Source organism: Phytophthora sojae (genome assembly GCF_000149755.1).
Source record: "Phytophthora sojae unplaced genomic scaffold PHYSOscaffold_5, whole genome shotgun sequence".
Taxonomy (NCBI): Eukaryota; Oomycota; class Peronosporomycetes; order Peronosporales; family Peronosporaceae; genus Phytophthora; species Phytophthora sojae.
The window spans coordinates 6728806-6744349 of record NW_009258119.1 but is presented as its reverse complement, the minus strand read 5'-3'; the positions used below and the strand labels follow the sequence as shown (position 1 = coordinate 6744349).

The following is a 15544-nucleotide window of genomic DNA, read 5'->3' as shown; positions in this document are numbered from 1 at the left end:
GCAGCCGGTGGGCGCCAGACGCTGGCTGCGGACGGCGGGCGCCCTACCGGCAGCCTCGTCGTGCTAAGAGCACTCGGTCCGCCGTCGTCGCTCACGCCTGACGCCGTGGCCACGATTAGGATCTCACGCTTCATATCCGCTTCGAGTCCCGCGCGCGCATTCGTCTACACATGTACATGTACATTGCCCTTGGCCTGCGTCAGCTCGCGCGCAGAAGGGCGCAGTCCAGCGGCTGTGAGGCATCGGTACAGTTGCAAAGATCCCTTACGCGTCAGAATCATCTGTACGATACTGTTCGTGGAGCAGCCCGGATCGATCCAAGCAGCCCCACTTCAAGTTGATACGTGGAAGCTCATGAACTCGGTAGGAACTAAGCTTTCAAAGAATTAAAAATCCTTCAGGGGCCCGAAGTCCTTGTCTAGTGGACTGTAGGATCCCACCACTGCCTTGAACTCATTGCTTCGCAAGTACACTTGTAGCTGCAGGCCGTTTCATCAGATGAAGCACGTCAGGAATGCGTACCTGGTGGGGCTCGCTTGCTTGTGTTGCGATACAACTGGCCCCAGAATTGCAGCGTTACTCGGGACAACACATTTCCAATTGCCCACCGCGGAGTTCTTGGGTTGCCAGCTGCACACAAAGCTGCGAGTTTGTCAACGCCGTTTCAGCCGTTTCATGGTTTCCAACGTGTTTATAATGCGAACGCCCCTCCGTGGCCAGATACTGAAGATGGGCACGGCTAGCTCGTGAAGCGACTCCATGAAGAGGACTGCCCGGATGGCTGCGCCGAGCGCCTCGGTGCAGATCTCTCATTCGGGAATCGTCCCACCCAGCCACAAGTCACAGCCAACCCGCGCAATGGCAGTCATCCAGCACCGCTACCGAGTCGTGAGCACGCTGGCCGTCACCCTCTACGGCGCCGTGCACGTCTGCCACGACCTTGCCGCCATCGTCGACGGCGCAGACCCGGACGACGCCCTCGTCGTACTTAAGCATGTCTCGCTGCACAGAGCCATGGACACCATCAACACGCCGCGTTTTGCGTCGGTCGTTATCTTAGTTAGGATAAATGAACTCAATCTAACCTCAACCTTGAAATGAAATGAAATGAAATGAAACACGCCGCGGCCCAGTTCGCAGCAAGCCCCCCCCCCCCCCCGAGACACGAGAAGTCCGTGGCCAACGCGCTGCGCCAGGCCGGCGGCCACCGCCACGTCGTGCGCTACCGGGAAGACTTCATCACCGGCTCCGATCTCTACTGCGTTCAGGATCACTGCGCGGGCGGCCTGTACTCGCTCGTGAGTCTGGGCGAAGGCAAAGGCACGCGCCGACTGTCCTGCGCGAACGCCATGTCCGTGTTGGCGCAGGTGGCGTCGGGCGTGGCGTTCCTGCACGCACTCGACATCGCACACCGCGATGTGTCGCTGGAGAACGTGTTTATCAAGGACGGAGTGTGCCAAGTCGGCGACTTCGGTCTGTCAACTCGGCGACCTTACGGCTGCTGCGGTCGAGTGGGGAAGGCGTACTACATGGCTCCGGAGGTGGCTGCGTGTGAGGAGTACGACGCGAAGGCGGCGGATATCTGGTCGCTGGGCGTGATGCTCTTCATCCTTTTGACCGGATCCCCACTCGTATCAAACGCAATGACGGTGCTCAAGACCTTCAACTTGATGGCGGTCCGCCCGTGAGCCACACCAAGATGGAGGAGACAGTACCAGCACGGAGCGACGATCAAGAAGCGCGTGCCAGTCTTTCGCGATGGTACCTGGAAGGACTGGCTGGAGTGGCTGTTAAGACTGTCGGAATATTACGTCTTCATGGGGTATCAGAGCACGGAGGAGGGCCAGTGGCGTTCGTTGAGGACGTGCAGGTTCTCCTCTTTGACGACGACCTCCTGCTGTTCAACGACGTGGTCGCCGAGGAGCAACTCCACCACGTCGATGTAGCCATCTACGCCTTGCGAAGACTGACGATGGTTCACTGTCCACCCGGAACTCGGACAATGATCATCGACGAGCTGATGGACCTGCGGAAGACGCAATCAATGTCCGTTAGAGAATACAGCCGAGCCTTCAGGAAGCTGAATCGATACATTACCTTCATCGACGAGAGTGAACCCATCCCTGAGACCGACTGCGTCCGCATGTACAAAAGCGGAATGCCAATCGAGTGGCAGATTGAGGTGTCGCGACTATCGCGCTCCTGTTACATGGAATAGTGACCCTGTCACTATTCCGGGATGGCTACATCAGTCACTCCCCTGGATAGTGACCCAAGTGGCCTCAGAGCCAACAGATACATTTTGTATGACACAAACTATAGGGAACTTAGGATTTGTATGCAGGCCAAATCTGTACCAGCCTATAAATACATTCAGTCTTAGATCTACCGCTTTTCAAGTCAAGTCGTCCCCTTCAGACCAGGGACACGTGAACGGCTGTTCACTTGGAGTTTGTATACTCCTGCTTCCTCTGTTAAGAAGTGCTGTGTGCCCCGTCACATCGCCGGACTTGAGCGGCAGTTTGAACTCATCGAGCGAGTAGAACAAGAAGATGAAGCCCTCCGCAATAGACGCCGACCTGCACGCGACAACAAGAACAGCAACGCATCTCGGTCTCGTGAGAATGGTGGTGGACACCAGCAACAACAGCAACACGGAGGCACCGCGCGCCCTGGACGAGGGCACAAGCGTGGTCAACACCACCAGCAGCAACAAAACCAGGGGAAGTACTGCACCTATTGTAAGAGGAACAACCACACAAAGGAGCAGTGCTTTCGCGACCCGTCCTCACCAGCGTATCGCCCACGGAATGTGCAGCAGCAACATCCGGGACGGCAGGGTCGTGACCAGTTTGCTGCAATGCAAGAGAAAATCAACCAAATGTCAGCAACGATGGAGACAATGCAGAAGCGGCACGAGGACGAGCTGAACGCCCTCCGGTGCTATCAAGCGGACGAGTTTAACGCAATGACATTTGAGGAGAACATCAAACGCGGTCAGAGCGCTACCTGCCATATCCGGCCCTGCTGCCGACAGAGTGTCCACTGCGACGAGAGTGGCTGTCGCAATGAGAGATTCGGCAGCACTACGAGCGCCACCTGCGACGAGGGAGAGACACTGGCCCCCTTGCTTACCAAAACCCGAACTGCAGCCAAGCCGGCGAGGGATGCGCCAGTAATAGTCACTGAAGTACGCATTGGCGACAAAACCTTCCCCGCTCTGATTGACACCGGCTGCTCTCGTTCTGCCATCGAGCAGATTGTAGTGGACCAAGTACCTGACCCGTTAGTGCTGAGGGAGGAAGAAGCAATATTCAAACAAGCAGACAAGTCGACAGGCAAAACTACGCACGTGGCGACGACCCCTCTCAACTTACTTGCCTTCGCGACGACGCGTGTGTGCACGCACGAGTTCCGAGTGGCTCCGCAGTTACTGTACCCTGTGATGTTGGGAAGGACTTCTTCTCAGAGCAAGGAATCGACCTCTTGTTCTCGAGCAAGGAGCTCGAGTGGGACCGTGTGCGTGTATCGATGCCAAAACCACGAGCGCGAGGATCAAAGACGGGCCTCAAGCCCTACCAAGAGGACACCTCGTGCCGAGTGGAGATATCTGTGGCGGAGGATTGCGGTCCCGTGGACTACGGCTACATGATTGACGCGCGCACCCTGACGCACGACGAGGTGCTTCTGCTACTAGCATTCTTGAAAGAGTTTCACCATGTAGCATCTGGCAGGCTCGGCGAGATCAAAGGCGAGTCGTATGAGTTACCGCTGCCCCACGACGCGAAGCCACTCGCTTGTCGGCCGTTTCCTGTCCCGCATATCCACCTTGTTGCAACCAAGCAGGAGGTTCAGAAGCTCGTGAAGCTTGGAGTGATGTCGCCGGTCAACTCGTCGCCTTGGGCGTCTCCTGCTTTCACTATACTGAAGGAAGATGGATCAATTCGACTGCTGTGTGACTTCAGACGTCTAAACGCACTGCTGCAGCGCCGCTGCCTGTCATCCCAGAGATGCTTCGTGAGTTCCAGCGCTGCAAGTTTATCTCTACCAATGGGTTACTACGCGCGTGTCCTGGCGAAGCAAAGTCGTGCGGCAACAGCGATTGTGTCTCCCTGGGGCAAGTTTGTCTTCAACCGACTGCCGATGGGGGTTTCCACAGCTCCGGACGCATTTCAAGCGGTGATGAATGAGGCTTTGGGCAATTTGGAGTTTGTGTGGGTCTACCTGGATGATTTCATTGTGATGTCGGCGTTTTTCGAGGAGCACCTCCGGCACCTACGTGTGATCTTTGAGCGGCTTCGTGAACGCGACCTCACGATTCATCCCCGCAAGTCGAGACTGTGCACGGACAGCGTGTCCTACCTGGGGTACCTCATTAGTACCAGCGGCATTCAGCCACTCCAGGACAAGGCAGTCTATCGCTACGCCGCGCACGCGACGTCAACTCCGTCGCTTTATCGGCATGGTAAACTACTACCGCGACATGTGGCCTTGCAGAGCGCACATTCTCGCGCTGCTGACGGCTCTGATGTCCCCGCAGGACAAGTACCAGTGGACGGACACGCAGCAAAAGGCCTTCGACCAGATGAAAGCAGTGATGGCGCATACGGTGGAGCTCGCGTTCCCTACCTACGGCGCTCCGTTTCACATCTACACTGATGCCTCGGGTTATCAGCTCGGCGCAGTCATTACTCAGCACGACCGCCCTCTAGCGTTCTGGAGCAAGAAGTACAATGAGTCTCAGCGCAAATACCCTGCCAATCGCCTCGAGCTACTCAGTATCCTGCTGCTGCTACGTGAATATCGGACGATGCTTTTGGGTCAAGAGCTCCATATCCACACGGACCACTTGAACCTGACCTACGGGACGTTCAACAACATTCAGATGATGCGCTGGCGCCTCGAAATTGAGGAGTTCGGCCCCCGCCTTCACTACATCAAGGGTGAAACAACGTCGTCGCGGACGCGTTGTTGCGGTTGCCTGGCGAAGCGGGTCCCGACCTGGGGAAGGGTGAAGCGGCTGTCCAAGTGAGCGCAGCTGAAACGGACAATGCGGTGCTATTCTCGTTGAGTCTCCGCCAGCTCGCCCAAGCCCAGGAGAGTGTGGTGGGCCTCGGTGGGGTGCCGAAGGAGATCAATGGAGTAAAGTTGCGAGTGGAACCGAAGAGCAGCTGCATCGTAGTGCCAGCCCACCTGCAGGAGCCCGTTATGAGAGCCTATCATGAGTGGCTCATGCATCCAGGAGGCACTGCCATGTACCAGACTATGAAGACTTCACTCTGGTGGAAGGGCATGGAAGCCCACATCGTGCAATACGTGCGCAACTATCTTGCGTGCACAAAGAGCAAGCACCCGATAGTCAAGTACGGTAAGTTGCCCGCCAAGACAGTCGTGGTGCGGCCATGGTTTGAGGTGGCCATTGACTCGATCGAGCCGTATGGAAAGAATAAATTCCGTGCATTAACGATGATCGACACAAGCACTCGACTAACGGAGATTCAGCCAGTCGATGATGCATCAAGTGACGATGCTGCATTTGTGTTTGATCGCTTCTGGCTCTGCCACAACCCACGCCCTGTGCGTGTCATTTACGACCAGGGGACCGAGTTCAAGAAAGAGTTCTTCGAGCTGCTCGAAAGCTTTGGCATCCATGCCATACCGACTACAACTCGCAAACCCCAGGCAAACGGGATCATCGAGCGCTTGCACAGAGTGATTGGTGAGAAGATGCGCACGCAGACGATCAACACGAAGGATGATTGGTCTGGAGACAAGGTGCTGTTGCGAAACGATGCAGGACCACAGGCCAAAATGGCGCCGCTGTTTAGTGTACCCCACAACGTTGTAGCGGTGCGCACGAACGGTACGCTGGTCCTCAACAAGGGCAAGCACATGGAGACCGTCCACATACGACGTGTTGTGCCCTTCAAGTCCCAACGTGGGGAAGACTGTCAGCAGAGCGATCTGTGACGTGCGCCAAAGTGGAAGGACTACAAAAAGGACATGGCCGGTTACCAGGAGCTAGCGTACGAGCACCAGTCACGTTACAAACACTAGGGTCAAGGCTAGGAGACAGCTCCTAGCTTGTTTAAACTGCATCAATACACTCAGGTTCAATTTCACCAACAAGTACAACAATCACCAGTGGTGTTCCTCTCGCCACCTCGGACGACTCCAGCTATAGTGTAAACGCTTGATCCTAGCGCCAGGGGCCATCAACTAGAGCTGGAAAGCCCGCGTGGTACTTAACCACGCTGCTGGCCTCGATTCCCTGTCGAAGATTGATATTCGTACCTAATTGAATATACGTGAGCAAAAAGTGTCGTTGGCAATTTTACAATTTACGAAACTCAGGGAGGCAGCAGAATCCGTAAAATACGTGAGCAAAAGGTGTCTAATATCTATTGGAGTTTGCGGCATCATGTAAGAAAATTGTGAAGTTCGTGAAAAAGCACCACGTGCTTAAAGCAGAGTTAGAGGCGTATCAGACCGAAAGCGGTACGAACAAACTCGCACTGCCCTGTGAAACAAGATGGGGCTCTTAAAAAGCTTGTTTCGATTCGCTTCTGAAGTCGGAGAAAGAGTTGCATGCGCTGGTAACGAACGAGTCGTGATTTTACATCAACGGGGACTGCGGAGCAACGAGCTAAACGCGAGCAAATCAAGGCGGTTGTTACGGTGGAAGACTACATTCCCAACCTGAACAAGTCTCTCAGCATTCTCAACCTAATTGATCCGAAACTCACTCTTTTCCAGAGTGACGCTGTTCCGTTGTCGGAAGTGTACGATGCATTCGTGAAGTTTCCGGATAAAGTCCGGGAGCTCAGTGGCTTTTCCCAGAAGGAAACGCAGTACTTGGTGAAAAGGTCCAGTCACCGCTCCGACTTCGTTTGCACCGGCGCTCACGGTATCGCGTACATGCTTGATCCTCGGTATGTCGGATGCGGAATGGTTCCTGACACATACGATCGATATGAAGATATTATCGTCGACTTTCCTGCGTCTGATACCAGCTCCATCACTCGTGACACCACACGAAGCAAAAATATGAGCGTCGAGCTGACTGCTTTCCAAGTGTACTGCAATGTTCAGCTTAGTCGCTTCGAGTGCTGCATCCGAGCGCACGTTTTCGACTAGAAGCTTCATCCACAACAAGCTTAGAAATGCGCTGAGTGCACCGAAAATCGAAAAGCTTCTTTACATCAAGGCCAACCACAACTACAAGCGCGAAAACGGCGATAGTTACGAGAATGACCAAGAACTCAGTAGTGAAGAGTAGTATTTGCATTAAAACTTGGTTCTATTGGTTTAAACCAAGGTAAACCAAAAACCTAATTCCATTTCAAAAAATCGACAGGTTTTACCAGCCCTGTTGCTGTGGTGAATCACCACAGCAACTGGTGACAAGGAGACTGGCGTCGCGTCCTCCTCCCGTGTAAGTATTGGGCAGTCTTGCCGTCGCCGCGCAAGATTCAAACGAGTGTGCGCCACCTTACATGCATCATCACCCACCCGGGTTCTGCAGCATGGACGCGCGGCATCATCACTTCCGTTAGGGCGCCCATCTCCCTTTGCACGCTGAGTTCGTTGCTGGCCATCCCTGGACGGAACGAAGACGCCACTACTGTAAGAGCTTCCCAGCCGCATCTTGGCGTGTCGCCGTCGAGACCTCCACAGTACGGTAGACAGCGGACGTCTACGTCGTGGGACAGCGATCCAAACCAGGTTCTCCACGTGCGAGCGCAGGAAAAGCTCGATGCCAGGGTCTTCATCTGCATTGCTTCGCGACGCTAGTGGCAAGCTTGCGTACTTGGGTGGTGCTTCTTCTGAATGCTGAGCACGTGCGGCACGGTATCCTTCCACGAGGTCTTCTACCATCCTGTGTCAATGCTGACATGCCCGTGAAGACCCTACCTTGAAAACCCGTAAGTAAATTAGGCTCCGACCGGCAAAATATATTTGGGTCCGACCAGCACGAAACAGCTGAGAGGGGGCATGTCATCGATGAGTCATCGCAGTTGATAACACACAAACTACACATTTAAGGAGGCTACAGTACTTAGTAGCTAAGGTTCAATAGACTACCGTCTCTCTCACTACTTCATGTACACATGGCCGCGATTCACAGTGTATATCCCCCAAGACTTACAGTACTGTAGTATTTCCATCATATCAACTCTTTAATATTCTCATGTCAGGTTATGTATGGCTCATAGGTACGCTACTTAGGTTAGCTGGCAAGTAGTTTTTCGTGGTCGATTGCTCGACCGGCGGCTTGAAGAGCGCTGATTGTGTATTACCAAGTATTAAGCGCATTTGCTCTGACCGCGCGACGTATCCTGATATTAGTTGAGCAGTGGTGCAGGCACTGTACAAGCGCGGCAACACAACACACTTCAGGGAATGCAATTCCTCGCTGGGTTTGTTTCATACGACGTACGAGCTGCCACAATCCCCTGCCATCAAGGAGGACGGCAGGGCAGCAAAGCGCTCAGTCCAAGTCGGACCCGAACGCTTTCGTTGTGTACAATTTGTGTACAGAAACCAATCTCCCCACCTCTCGTGTCATGGGCGACGGTGCGCACACCTCCGACGCTGCGTTCGCCCCCGGGGCGGAGCGCGCGCTGGACGCGTCGAACCGTGGCTACCGTCTGCTGGTGAAGATGGGCTGGCGCTCGGGCTCCGGCCTGGGCAGACACGAGCAAGGCATCGTGGAGCCCGTCAAGATGAAGGAAAACCTCGTGTGTCTCGGCCTGGGCAAAGCGGTGGGTGTGCTAGCACCCTGAAACCCGTAAATTACTGCGGTTTTTACTGTCTCGAGTGGGAAAACTATTGGCATTTTATTCCTATGTAGGAGGAGTACGACAAGGTGACGCAGTTGGCGACCAGCGAGCGGCGCAAACTGGACGCGGAAGTGGAAGAAACCGCAGAGCAAGTGGCTGAGCGCGAGGCCAGAGGCGCCAAGCAGGAGCAGCTCAAGGCCGAGGTTAAGAGCATGCAGGCGGCCTTCTACTGCTCCGACTGCCGCAAGCAGTACAAGACGGTGACGGAGATGGAGAGCCACCTGAGCTCGTACGACCACCACCACACCAAGCGGCTGAGGGAGCTGCAGCAGCAACAGAAGCGACGGGTGGGGACCGAGGAGGAGCAGAGTGCCAAGCGGAGGAAGGAGCTGCAACAGGAAGAGCTTATGCTGCAGAGGAGAATCGCTGCTCAGGCCAAGGCGGCGGCAGATAAGGAGCCTCGTGCTGTAGCTGCAGCTGTGAAGAGTGACACTGAGAAGCAGGCGAAGCCGACGGGTACCGCTAAAGTCGGGTTTAGCTTTGGTGGAGGGGTGAAACCGGGCGTGAAGAAGCCAGTGAAGAAGGCGCTAGCAGTCCCATCAGTATTCGCGAACCCTTTCACGCAGTGAGATGGATGAAGCGGGCAAACTCTCAGGTGGTTTCATTCATTGTCATAATGAATTCATAGTAGATATGGCATGCGTTCTACTTGAGTGTATCGAGACGATTTTTGGTGACGTGGGGCGGGTGGTCGCCCACTGCAGCGAAGTTGAAATCGTCTCGAGAGTTGTCAAAGCCGGAGGACGCACGTTCCGCTACAAGTTCTGTCGGCATACTGTGGCGTGGACGGACCTGGCGCCGCAGTCTCGAAGCGTTTCGCTCCTCATCCGTGTGTTTCAGCAAGTCGCCGTTCGTATTGCTTCGCTTCCACAGCATGTCGGCGAGTGTCTGGTTACGAGCAGCCTTGGATCGACTGGATAGGTTGGCAGGGTAGCGGTCGGCGAACTTGTCGCCGTCTGCCACTAAAGGAACGACGACAAGCTCCGACTTCGGCGAATTGAGTGGCGCACCGACAGCGTTGTCTCTGCGCGCGTGATCGACTACCGGTCTGGCTGCCAAGCGATGGGCAACGCGCATGACGCGACTCAATAGTACGCCCTTTTCCAGCAAAGTAACGCGGAGAAGCCTGAGCACCATGAGCGTGGCTTGCGTTCCTTGACGAGCGGCGTGTGTCGAGTGAACTGAACCAGTGGCGAAGCAGAATGTCGCTTGGAGTGGCAAAGCTGAGAGTACGTCGAAGACGAACCACTTGTGGACGTAATTCTCTGCGATTTTCCTCCGAGACGTGACGAGAACTCCCTGCTCGACGTACGCAGTATTAAAATTGAGCAGCAGATCGAGCAGAAACACGCCCTCAAACAGTATCATGATGACTGTCGTCCCCAGCGAGCCGTCTTGGTAATAGCTGGGCGAGAACGGAAGGTAAATGAGTTGGAGGTGGTAGACGGCGAGCATGACGATGCCGTGCACTGTCGAGGTCCAGCTTTTGGGCGTGATTGGGGAGATTAACGTCTGGAGCGCGTGTCGTCTCGCCTTGATGCCCGTAAACGACCGCAGCGAACGTCGAAGCGAAAACCGACGGGTCCACTGGGGCTTGCTGCCGATGGCCTTGTCGATCACAACCTCGTTAGCGCGACCGAATTTGGACGGAAACCCCAACGTGCTGGACATTTTCGGAGATGGAAGCGCTGCATCATGGCGTCGTGTGTCGCGGCCTTCTCCTCCATCTTGTACAAGTTTCTCGTCGAGTTTTGGCGCGTGAGGATGGAGCTCACGCCTGGGCGCTTAGCCACGGGTGGGCGTCTGGAAACTGGATGCGAGGACCGAGAACGAACCTTCATTTCGTGCTGATCAGTTGACTTGCGGGAGGTCCTTTGATGATAGACAGAGCTCTGCTGGATAATCTACTGATAGACTTGGAGAGAACTTCGACAGCGAAACACGAATGCCAGAAATAGTGGGGACTCTGTTCCTCCATCTTGGCGTGCTGAGTAGTTTATGGTATATATATGGAGGGGGTCTGGCCAGCTTCATCCGATACAGGCAGATGTCTGCCCAAAGAGGAATAAGGCGCAGTGCGTGGCAATTCCTATGATGGCCCTGAACATTTGCTATCAGTCGAAGTACTGTAGCATGTTGGGGGCTATCCCTCTATCTTCATGCATCTTGGGTCGGGGTTCGCCTGTCTTTCTGATCCGCGGGAACTTGGGGGCATGTATTCACGATGCGAGAGTTGGTGGGCTCGAAGGAGCTTCGAGTTGGGACGTCTCTGCGGGGCCATCGGCTTCGTCTGGAATCGGTGGCATCTCGCTCTCAGTGTTGGTGGCGGTGACTGCAACCCCCGCCGGCAGACTATGGCGAGATTTGAGCTTCTGGTGCATCTTGCTGGCAGAGCTGCGTCGAAGCAGATCCACGTTCGTGTTGCTGCGTTTCCAGAGCATGTCCGCGAGTGTGGACTGACGACCGGATTTCGATCGAGTGGAGAGTTTTCCTGGCTGGGGTTCAGCGTACGGGTCCACGACGATCTGTTGGGCCGGTGAGTCCTCCATTTCGGCACTTCCACCGGCTGGGAGATCGACTCGAGGCGTGACTTTCATGGTCGAGTTCCCTCGTTTAAGTTCGTACTGGCTCGGGCGCTGACTGGAGCGTCCGCTGTAGATGATTCCCCGACAAGCATCGAGGTTGCTGCTGTCGCGCCTGGCCATAGTCTCACCTCTTTTCGAGGAACTTGACCCCTCACGGCAGGCGGGAGAATCTGGGCCGACGAGCCGGTTGAGCTTCGTGTTGGACTGCTGCATCAGCCACAGAAGCTTCCGTCTTGCGCACCACGGGTTGGCGCTGTTGGTCGTGGGTGGCCAAGCCTAGAATACTGTCGAAGTGGGTCCCTGTCGAGTCCGAGAGCGACCGACGCGTCTTGAGACCCTGTGAGTGTTGTCCTATACCCTCCGACCTGTTGCAGCAGCAGCCTCCGAAGCTGGCCCCTCGCGCTTTCAGCTCGGTCACGTCTTGTTGCAGTCGAGAGATATTCTCCACCAACGTGTGCATGAGCCGCATCACGCTTTCCAAGGTCTTCTCCGTACTGCCGGTGCTTTGAGCGGACACTCCCGATGTGTCCGACTCCGGCTCAGTCAATTCGGCCGTGGAAGAGCTTCTGCCGCTGTCTGCGCTGGAATTTCGGCGCGAGTACGTGCGAAACGGGACCACGCCGCTGTTGGATCGCTGCAGTGGTTCTCTCAGACCACTGTTCGCGCGCAGCAACGTATCCGGCAGCCCGCTGTTCGAGCGCTGCAATGGCTCTCTGAGGCCGCTGTTGGTACGCTGCAGCGTCTCCCTCAAGCCACTATGAGTGCGTTGCAGCGCCTCTCGAATCTTGGCCCCCACCGAATGAGCGTGACGCAGAGCTGGTTCGTTTACGAACTGCTGGTCGAAGCTCTGGAAGCCGTACTTGATGGTGTCGTCTGGAACATTCACGTCGATGGCCTCGACCAGAATCCGAGCCGCCTCAGCCGCAGTCATAGTGGCAATCACACTGGCGCGCGAGATGTCCTTCTTCCCAGAGACTCGGCGCTTAGCGCAGACTGCTTCGATGATGTTTTCCCACGGGAACGGGATCTCCTTCTTCTCGATGCAGCTCTGGAGCATCCGGGTGAGTACACGCCGTCGGTCTTCAGGGTACCGCGAGATGATCCTCTGAAAGGTACAGCGATCCAAGACGCACATCTCGACGAACGTCACGGGTCGAACGTTCGCCTGGCGCTTGTAGTTCATGAGCAGACTCATTTCCCCGAACGCTGTCCCTGGGTTGAGATACACGCGGAACTTCTTGGGCCGGTCCAGAATCTCAACACTGCTCGGGTTGCTGTGTCTTCGTGGCCGATCTGTCTTGATCTCAGCCATGGAGTTATCACCGTCTCCGCACTGAAGTTCAAACACTGAGCCCGACATGCGCCGAATTGCTGCGGGAGACCCGAACGGATCACTGGATAAATCGTCATCCGAGTCCTCGTCCGAGCTCGTGTCATCCCACTCGTCATCATCACTGCCTTCTTCCGCCTCCTGCTGCTCGGGTGAGCCCAGATCCTCCGGCATCAACAGGGGCTTCTCCGCATCGTCACTGAAGTCGGCTACTGTCGGGCCTCTCGATGGTTTGTCTTCGTTGTGCTTCATGGGCTTGGAGAGTTTGCAGTATCCCAGGTTGATCATCATCATCTCGCTGCCGATCTCTCTGCGACGCACCACGTAGTCGTCCGGCATGTACACGCGCACCCCGAGACTCAGCACGATCTGCGTCAAGAAGTCGGGCGTGCAGTCCTCCCAGAACGGGATCTTCACCACCAGGTTCATGAACTTGTACAGGCCGATCTCGATGCGCAGCGTGTGCGTCAGTTCCTGCTGGAACTTGTTGATGTTGCCGTCCAGCGCCTCGTACTCGAGCCACACGTGGGTGTAGTACTCGTTCACGCGCTCGCGGAGCTTGAGCGGCAGGCGAGCTTGTCCATGGTGGCGTAGACGGCCTCCATCTTGCGGTGGTAGTTGGTGGTGTTGGCGTTGAAGTTGGAGACGAGCATGGCGACGTTGCCGAAGACGATGGCGAGGATGACGGAGCCGACGATGATGGCGACCGAAGAGTACAAGTTCTCACCCCACGTTCCAAAGGAGCCGCCTTGTCCCTGAATAAGGCTGACGGCGTAATAGTAGTCCGCTACGTACTGCTCCAGTACCGATTGCTTTTGACTCAGAGCGCCGTTGGCGTTGGCGTTGGCGTTGCTTTCCGTGGTCACGACATGCCAGAAGCACGCCATGTAGTGGGCAATGAGCAGCACAAGCCACATGAGCTGCGCGATTCCGAGTAAATGAGAGTATCGCGAGTATCGGAGCCATTCAGCGATGTGGTTGGCCACGCGCATCACGCGGCTGAGCAGGACGCCTCGCTCGAAGATCGTGACGCGGAGCAGTCGAAGCCCCATGAGCGTGAGCTGCACCCCATGGATACTCGAGTTGGTTCCATCCAAAGAGCGGCTTAAAACGCAGTGAATTGCCTGAAGAGGTAAAGCCGACAACAAGTCGAAGGCGAACCACTTGCAGATGTTCTGCGCTATCTCACTGCGAGACGTGATGAGCACCCCCTGCCGGACGAAAGCCGTGTTGAAGTTGAGCAGCAGATCCACCAGAAACACCGTCTCAAGAGCGAACTGAGCTAACGTCGAGTGGACGGGGCCGTTCGGGTAGTAGCTGGGGGAGAACGGCAGGTAGAGCAGCTGGAAGTGGTAGACCATGAACAACACGATGCCGTGTACCGTAGACGTCCAGCTCGTGGGCGTGATGGGCGACGTCAGTCCTCGTAGAGCTTTGCGACGTGACTTGGAGCTGGTGAATTTCCGTAAGAGCCGCTGGAGCGTAAGTCGTCGAGTCTTTCGACGCTTGATCCCCGTGGCTTTATCAATCACGAGGTTCTTCCCACGCCCGAATTTCGACGGACTCCCGCGATCACTCGACAGTCTTCGGAGCTGGAACCGCTGCATCATTTCCTCGTGGCTCTCGTCCTTCGCCTTCATTTTGTACGAGTTGTTGGCCAAGTTCCACATCCTGACGGCGAGTGGTTTGCGTCTCCATTTCGCGATCTGTCGCTTCTTGATCGACGGAGAAGTTGACATTACCGCGGAGGTCTCTGGGTTTAGTAGGAACGAGGGTTCTCAATCGGACGAAAGGCTAATGTTAGAGAATTGCGAACTGGCACAATTCGACAAGAGAGGAAGTCGGGTAGGATGCTCTCCGATAGAATTAGATAAACGAGTGGTTTCATCGCTTGAGCATGTTTGCTCCTCATCAGTAAATTTAACTCGTAAATGACGTATCAAGTCTGGTCGTTCATCCTGCCCAGCGCATATGAAAATAGTTCGTGGGAATTTGATGTGAATGTTGTCTTTAAATAAATGCTTTCGGTACATTAACTCGATCTAATAAGTCCCGGTTGCGCTACACGAGACGGCCAGCTACGCAACTTTCAAGGGGCAGAGGCGTATCGAGTACCCGAACACAGCACGCGCCACTTGGAAAAGCCTGGAGGCCGTCAACGCCTGAAGAAGGCCCCCTTCTATCTAAAAAAAAGCGGTCATCAGTGAAGGAGCAGCAGAGATCATCGTGTTGTGCTGGAGTCAGCCAGATAGATCGTCATAAAAGTCAATTAGTTAAGGAATCGTAACTGGAAGTGAGCTAACCCCTGCTAGCCAGCATAGCAATAGCATACAGGGCGGGGGTGGTTGGAGTTGATGCAATTTGACTGCGTCACGACGTCTCTGTCGCGCAGTCGTGGATAAATAATCTTCACCTTCCCTGAAAGGTTGAGGGACCTTGTACGCTGTACAACGAGCCTTGTTGGCTAAATCAATGACACCAAGACACCGTTATGCTGGCGCCTTCAAGCTAAATCGAGCTTTGATGCCTGCCAAGTGCCGACAAGAAAGCCATCCAGTCGATCTTGTCACGTGGCGTTGCAGCTATTGATAAGCACCCGTCCTTGAGTGAACGAAACAGTCGGCACGTGACGTCCAATTTGGCTGTCTGCTCTCACTGTCTTGTCGCCTCAGACCCAAAGCCCTCACTTGCTTCTCCATTCTGACCCAGCCTCAACAGGATGGCGCTGTCGGCTCTGCAGTGTTCCGCCACAGTCTCCACATTTCAAGTCTCGCCCTCCCCGCACG

General features: G+C 55.3%; 9 protein-coding genes across 9 annotated transcripts; 6 read left to right on the top strand and 3 right to left on the bottom strand.

Moving 5' to 3' along the window:
• Nucleotides 1-858: 858 nt before the first annotated feature.
• On the top strand, nucleotides 859-1688 carry PHYSODRAFT_249738 (hypothetical protein; the record flags this gene model as incomplete). Its single annotated transcript, XM_009531856.1, has 2 exons — nucleotides 859-1043; nucleotides 1163-1688. 2 exons carry the CDS (start codon nucleotides 859-861, stop codon nucleotides 1686-1688), a joined length of 711 nt encoding a protein of 236 aa, XP_009530151.1.
• A 314-nt stretch (nucleotides 1689-2002) lies between these two features.
• PHYSODRAFT_507591 (hypothetical protein) lies at nucleotides 2003-2641 on the top strand (the record flags this gene model as incomplete). Its single annotated transcript, XM_009531855.1, has 2 exons — nucleotides 2003-2182; nucleotides 2480-2641. Coding segments are annotated over 2 exons (342 nt in total), but the record flags the coding sequence as incomplete, so codon positions are not given.
• A 1139-nt stretch (nucleotides 2642-3780) lies between these two features.
• PHYSODRAFT_434192 (hypothetical protein) lies at nucleotides 3781-3996 on the top strand (the record flags this gene model as incomplete). Its single annotated transcript, XM_009531854.1, has 1 exon — nucleotides 3781-3996. A coding segment is annotated over one exon (216 nt), but the record flags the coding sequence as incomplete, so codon positions are not given.
• Nucleotides 3997-5253: 1257 nt separating this feature from the next.
• On the top strand, nucleotides 5254-5970 carry PHYSODRAFT_509657 (hypothetical protein; the record flags this gene model as incomplete). Its single annotated transcript, XM_009531853.1, has 1 exon — nucleotides 5254-5970. The coding sequence occupies one exon, from the start codon at nucleotides 5254-5256 to the stop codon at nucleotides 5968-5970; it is 717 nt and encodes a 238-aa protein (XP_009530148.1).
• Nucleotides 5971-7084: 1114 nt separating this feature from the next.
• PHYSODRAFT_506477 (hypothetical protein) lies at nucleotides 7085-7279 on the top strand (the record flags this gene model as incomplete). The annotated part of the gene is made up of 1 exon (XM_009531852.1): nucleotides 7085-7279. The coding sequence occupies one exon, from the start codon at nucleotides 7085-7087 to the stop codon at nucleotides 7277-7279; it is 195 nt and encodes a 64-aa protein (XP_009530147.1).
• Nucleotides 7280-8567: 1288 nt separating this feature from the next.
• PHYSODRAFT_334587 (hypothetical protein) lies at nucleotides 8568-9412 on the top strand (the record flags this gene model as incomplete). Its single annotated transcript, XM_009531851.1, has 2 exons — nucleotides 8568-8765; nucleotides 8855-9412. 2 exons carry the CDS (start codon nucleotides 8568-8570, stop codon nucleotides 9410-9412), a joined length of 756 nt encoding a protein of 251 aa, XP_009530146.1.
• A 76-nt stretch (nucleotides 9413-9488) lies between these two features.
• Nucleotides 9489-10514, bottom strand: PHYSODRAFT_334586 (hypothetical protein; the record flags this gene model as incomplete). The annotated part of the gene is made up of 1 exon (XM_009531850.1): nucleotides 9489-10514. One exon carries the CDS (start codon nucleotides 10512-10514, stop codon nucleotides 9489-9491), a length of 1026 nt encoding a protein of 341 aa, XP_009530145.1.
• A 548-nt stretch (nucleotides 10515-11062) lies between these two features.
• PHYSODRAFT_334585 (hypothetical protein) lies at nucleotides 11063-11548 on the bottom strand (the record flags this gene model as incomplete). The annotated part of the gene is made up of 1 exon (XM_009531849.1): nucleotides 11063-11548. One exon carries the CDS (start codon nucleotides 11546-11548, stop codon nucleotides 11063-11065), a length of 486 nt encoding a protein of 161 aa, XP_009530144.1.
• A 627-nt stretch (nucleotides 11549-12175) lies between these two features.
• PHYSODRAFT_316353 (hypothetical protein) lies at nucleotides 12176-13750 on the bottom strand (the record flags this gene model as incomplete). The annotated part of the gene is made up of 4 exons (XM_009531848.1): nucleotides 12176-12203; nucleotides 12451-12662; nucleotides 12972-13316; nucleotides 13355-13750. The coding sequence occupies 4 exons, from the start codon at nucleotides 13748-13750 to the stop codon at nucleotides 12176-12178; spliced, it is 981 nt and encodes a 326-aa protein (XP_009530143.1).
• Nucleotides 13751-15544: the final 1794 nt, after the last annotated feature.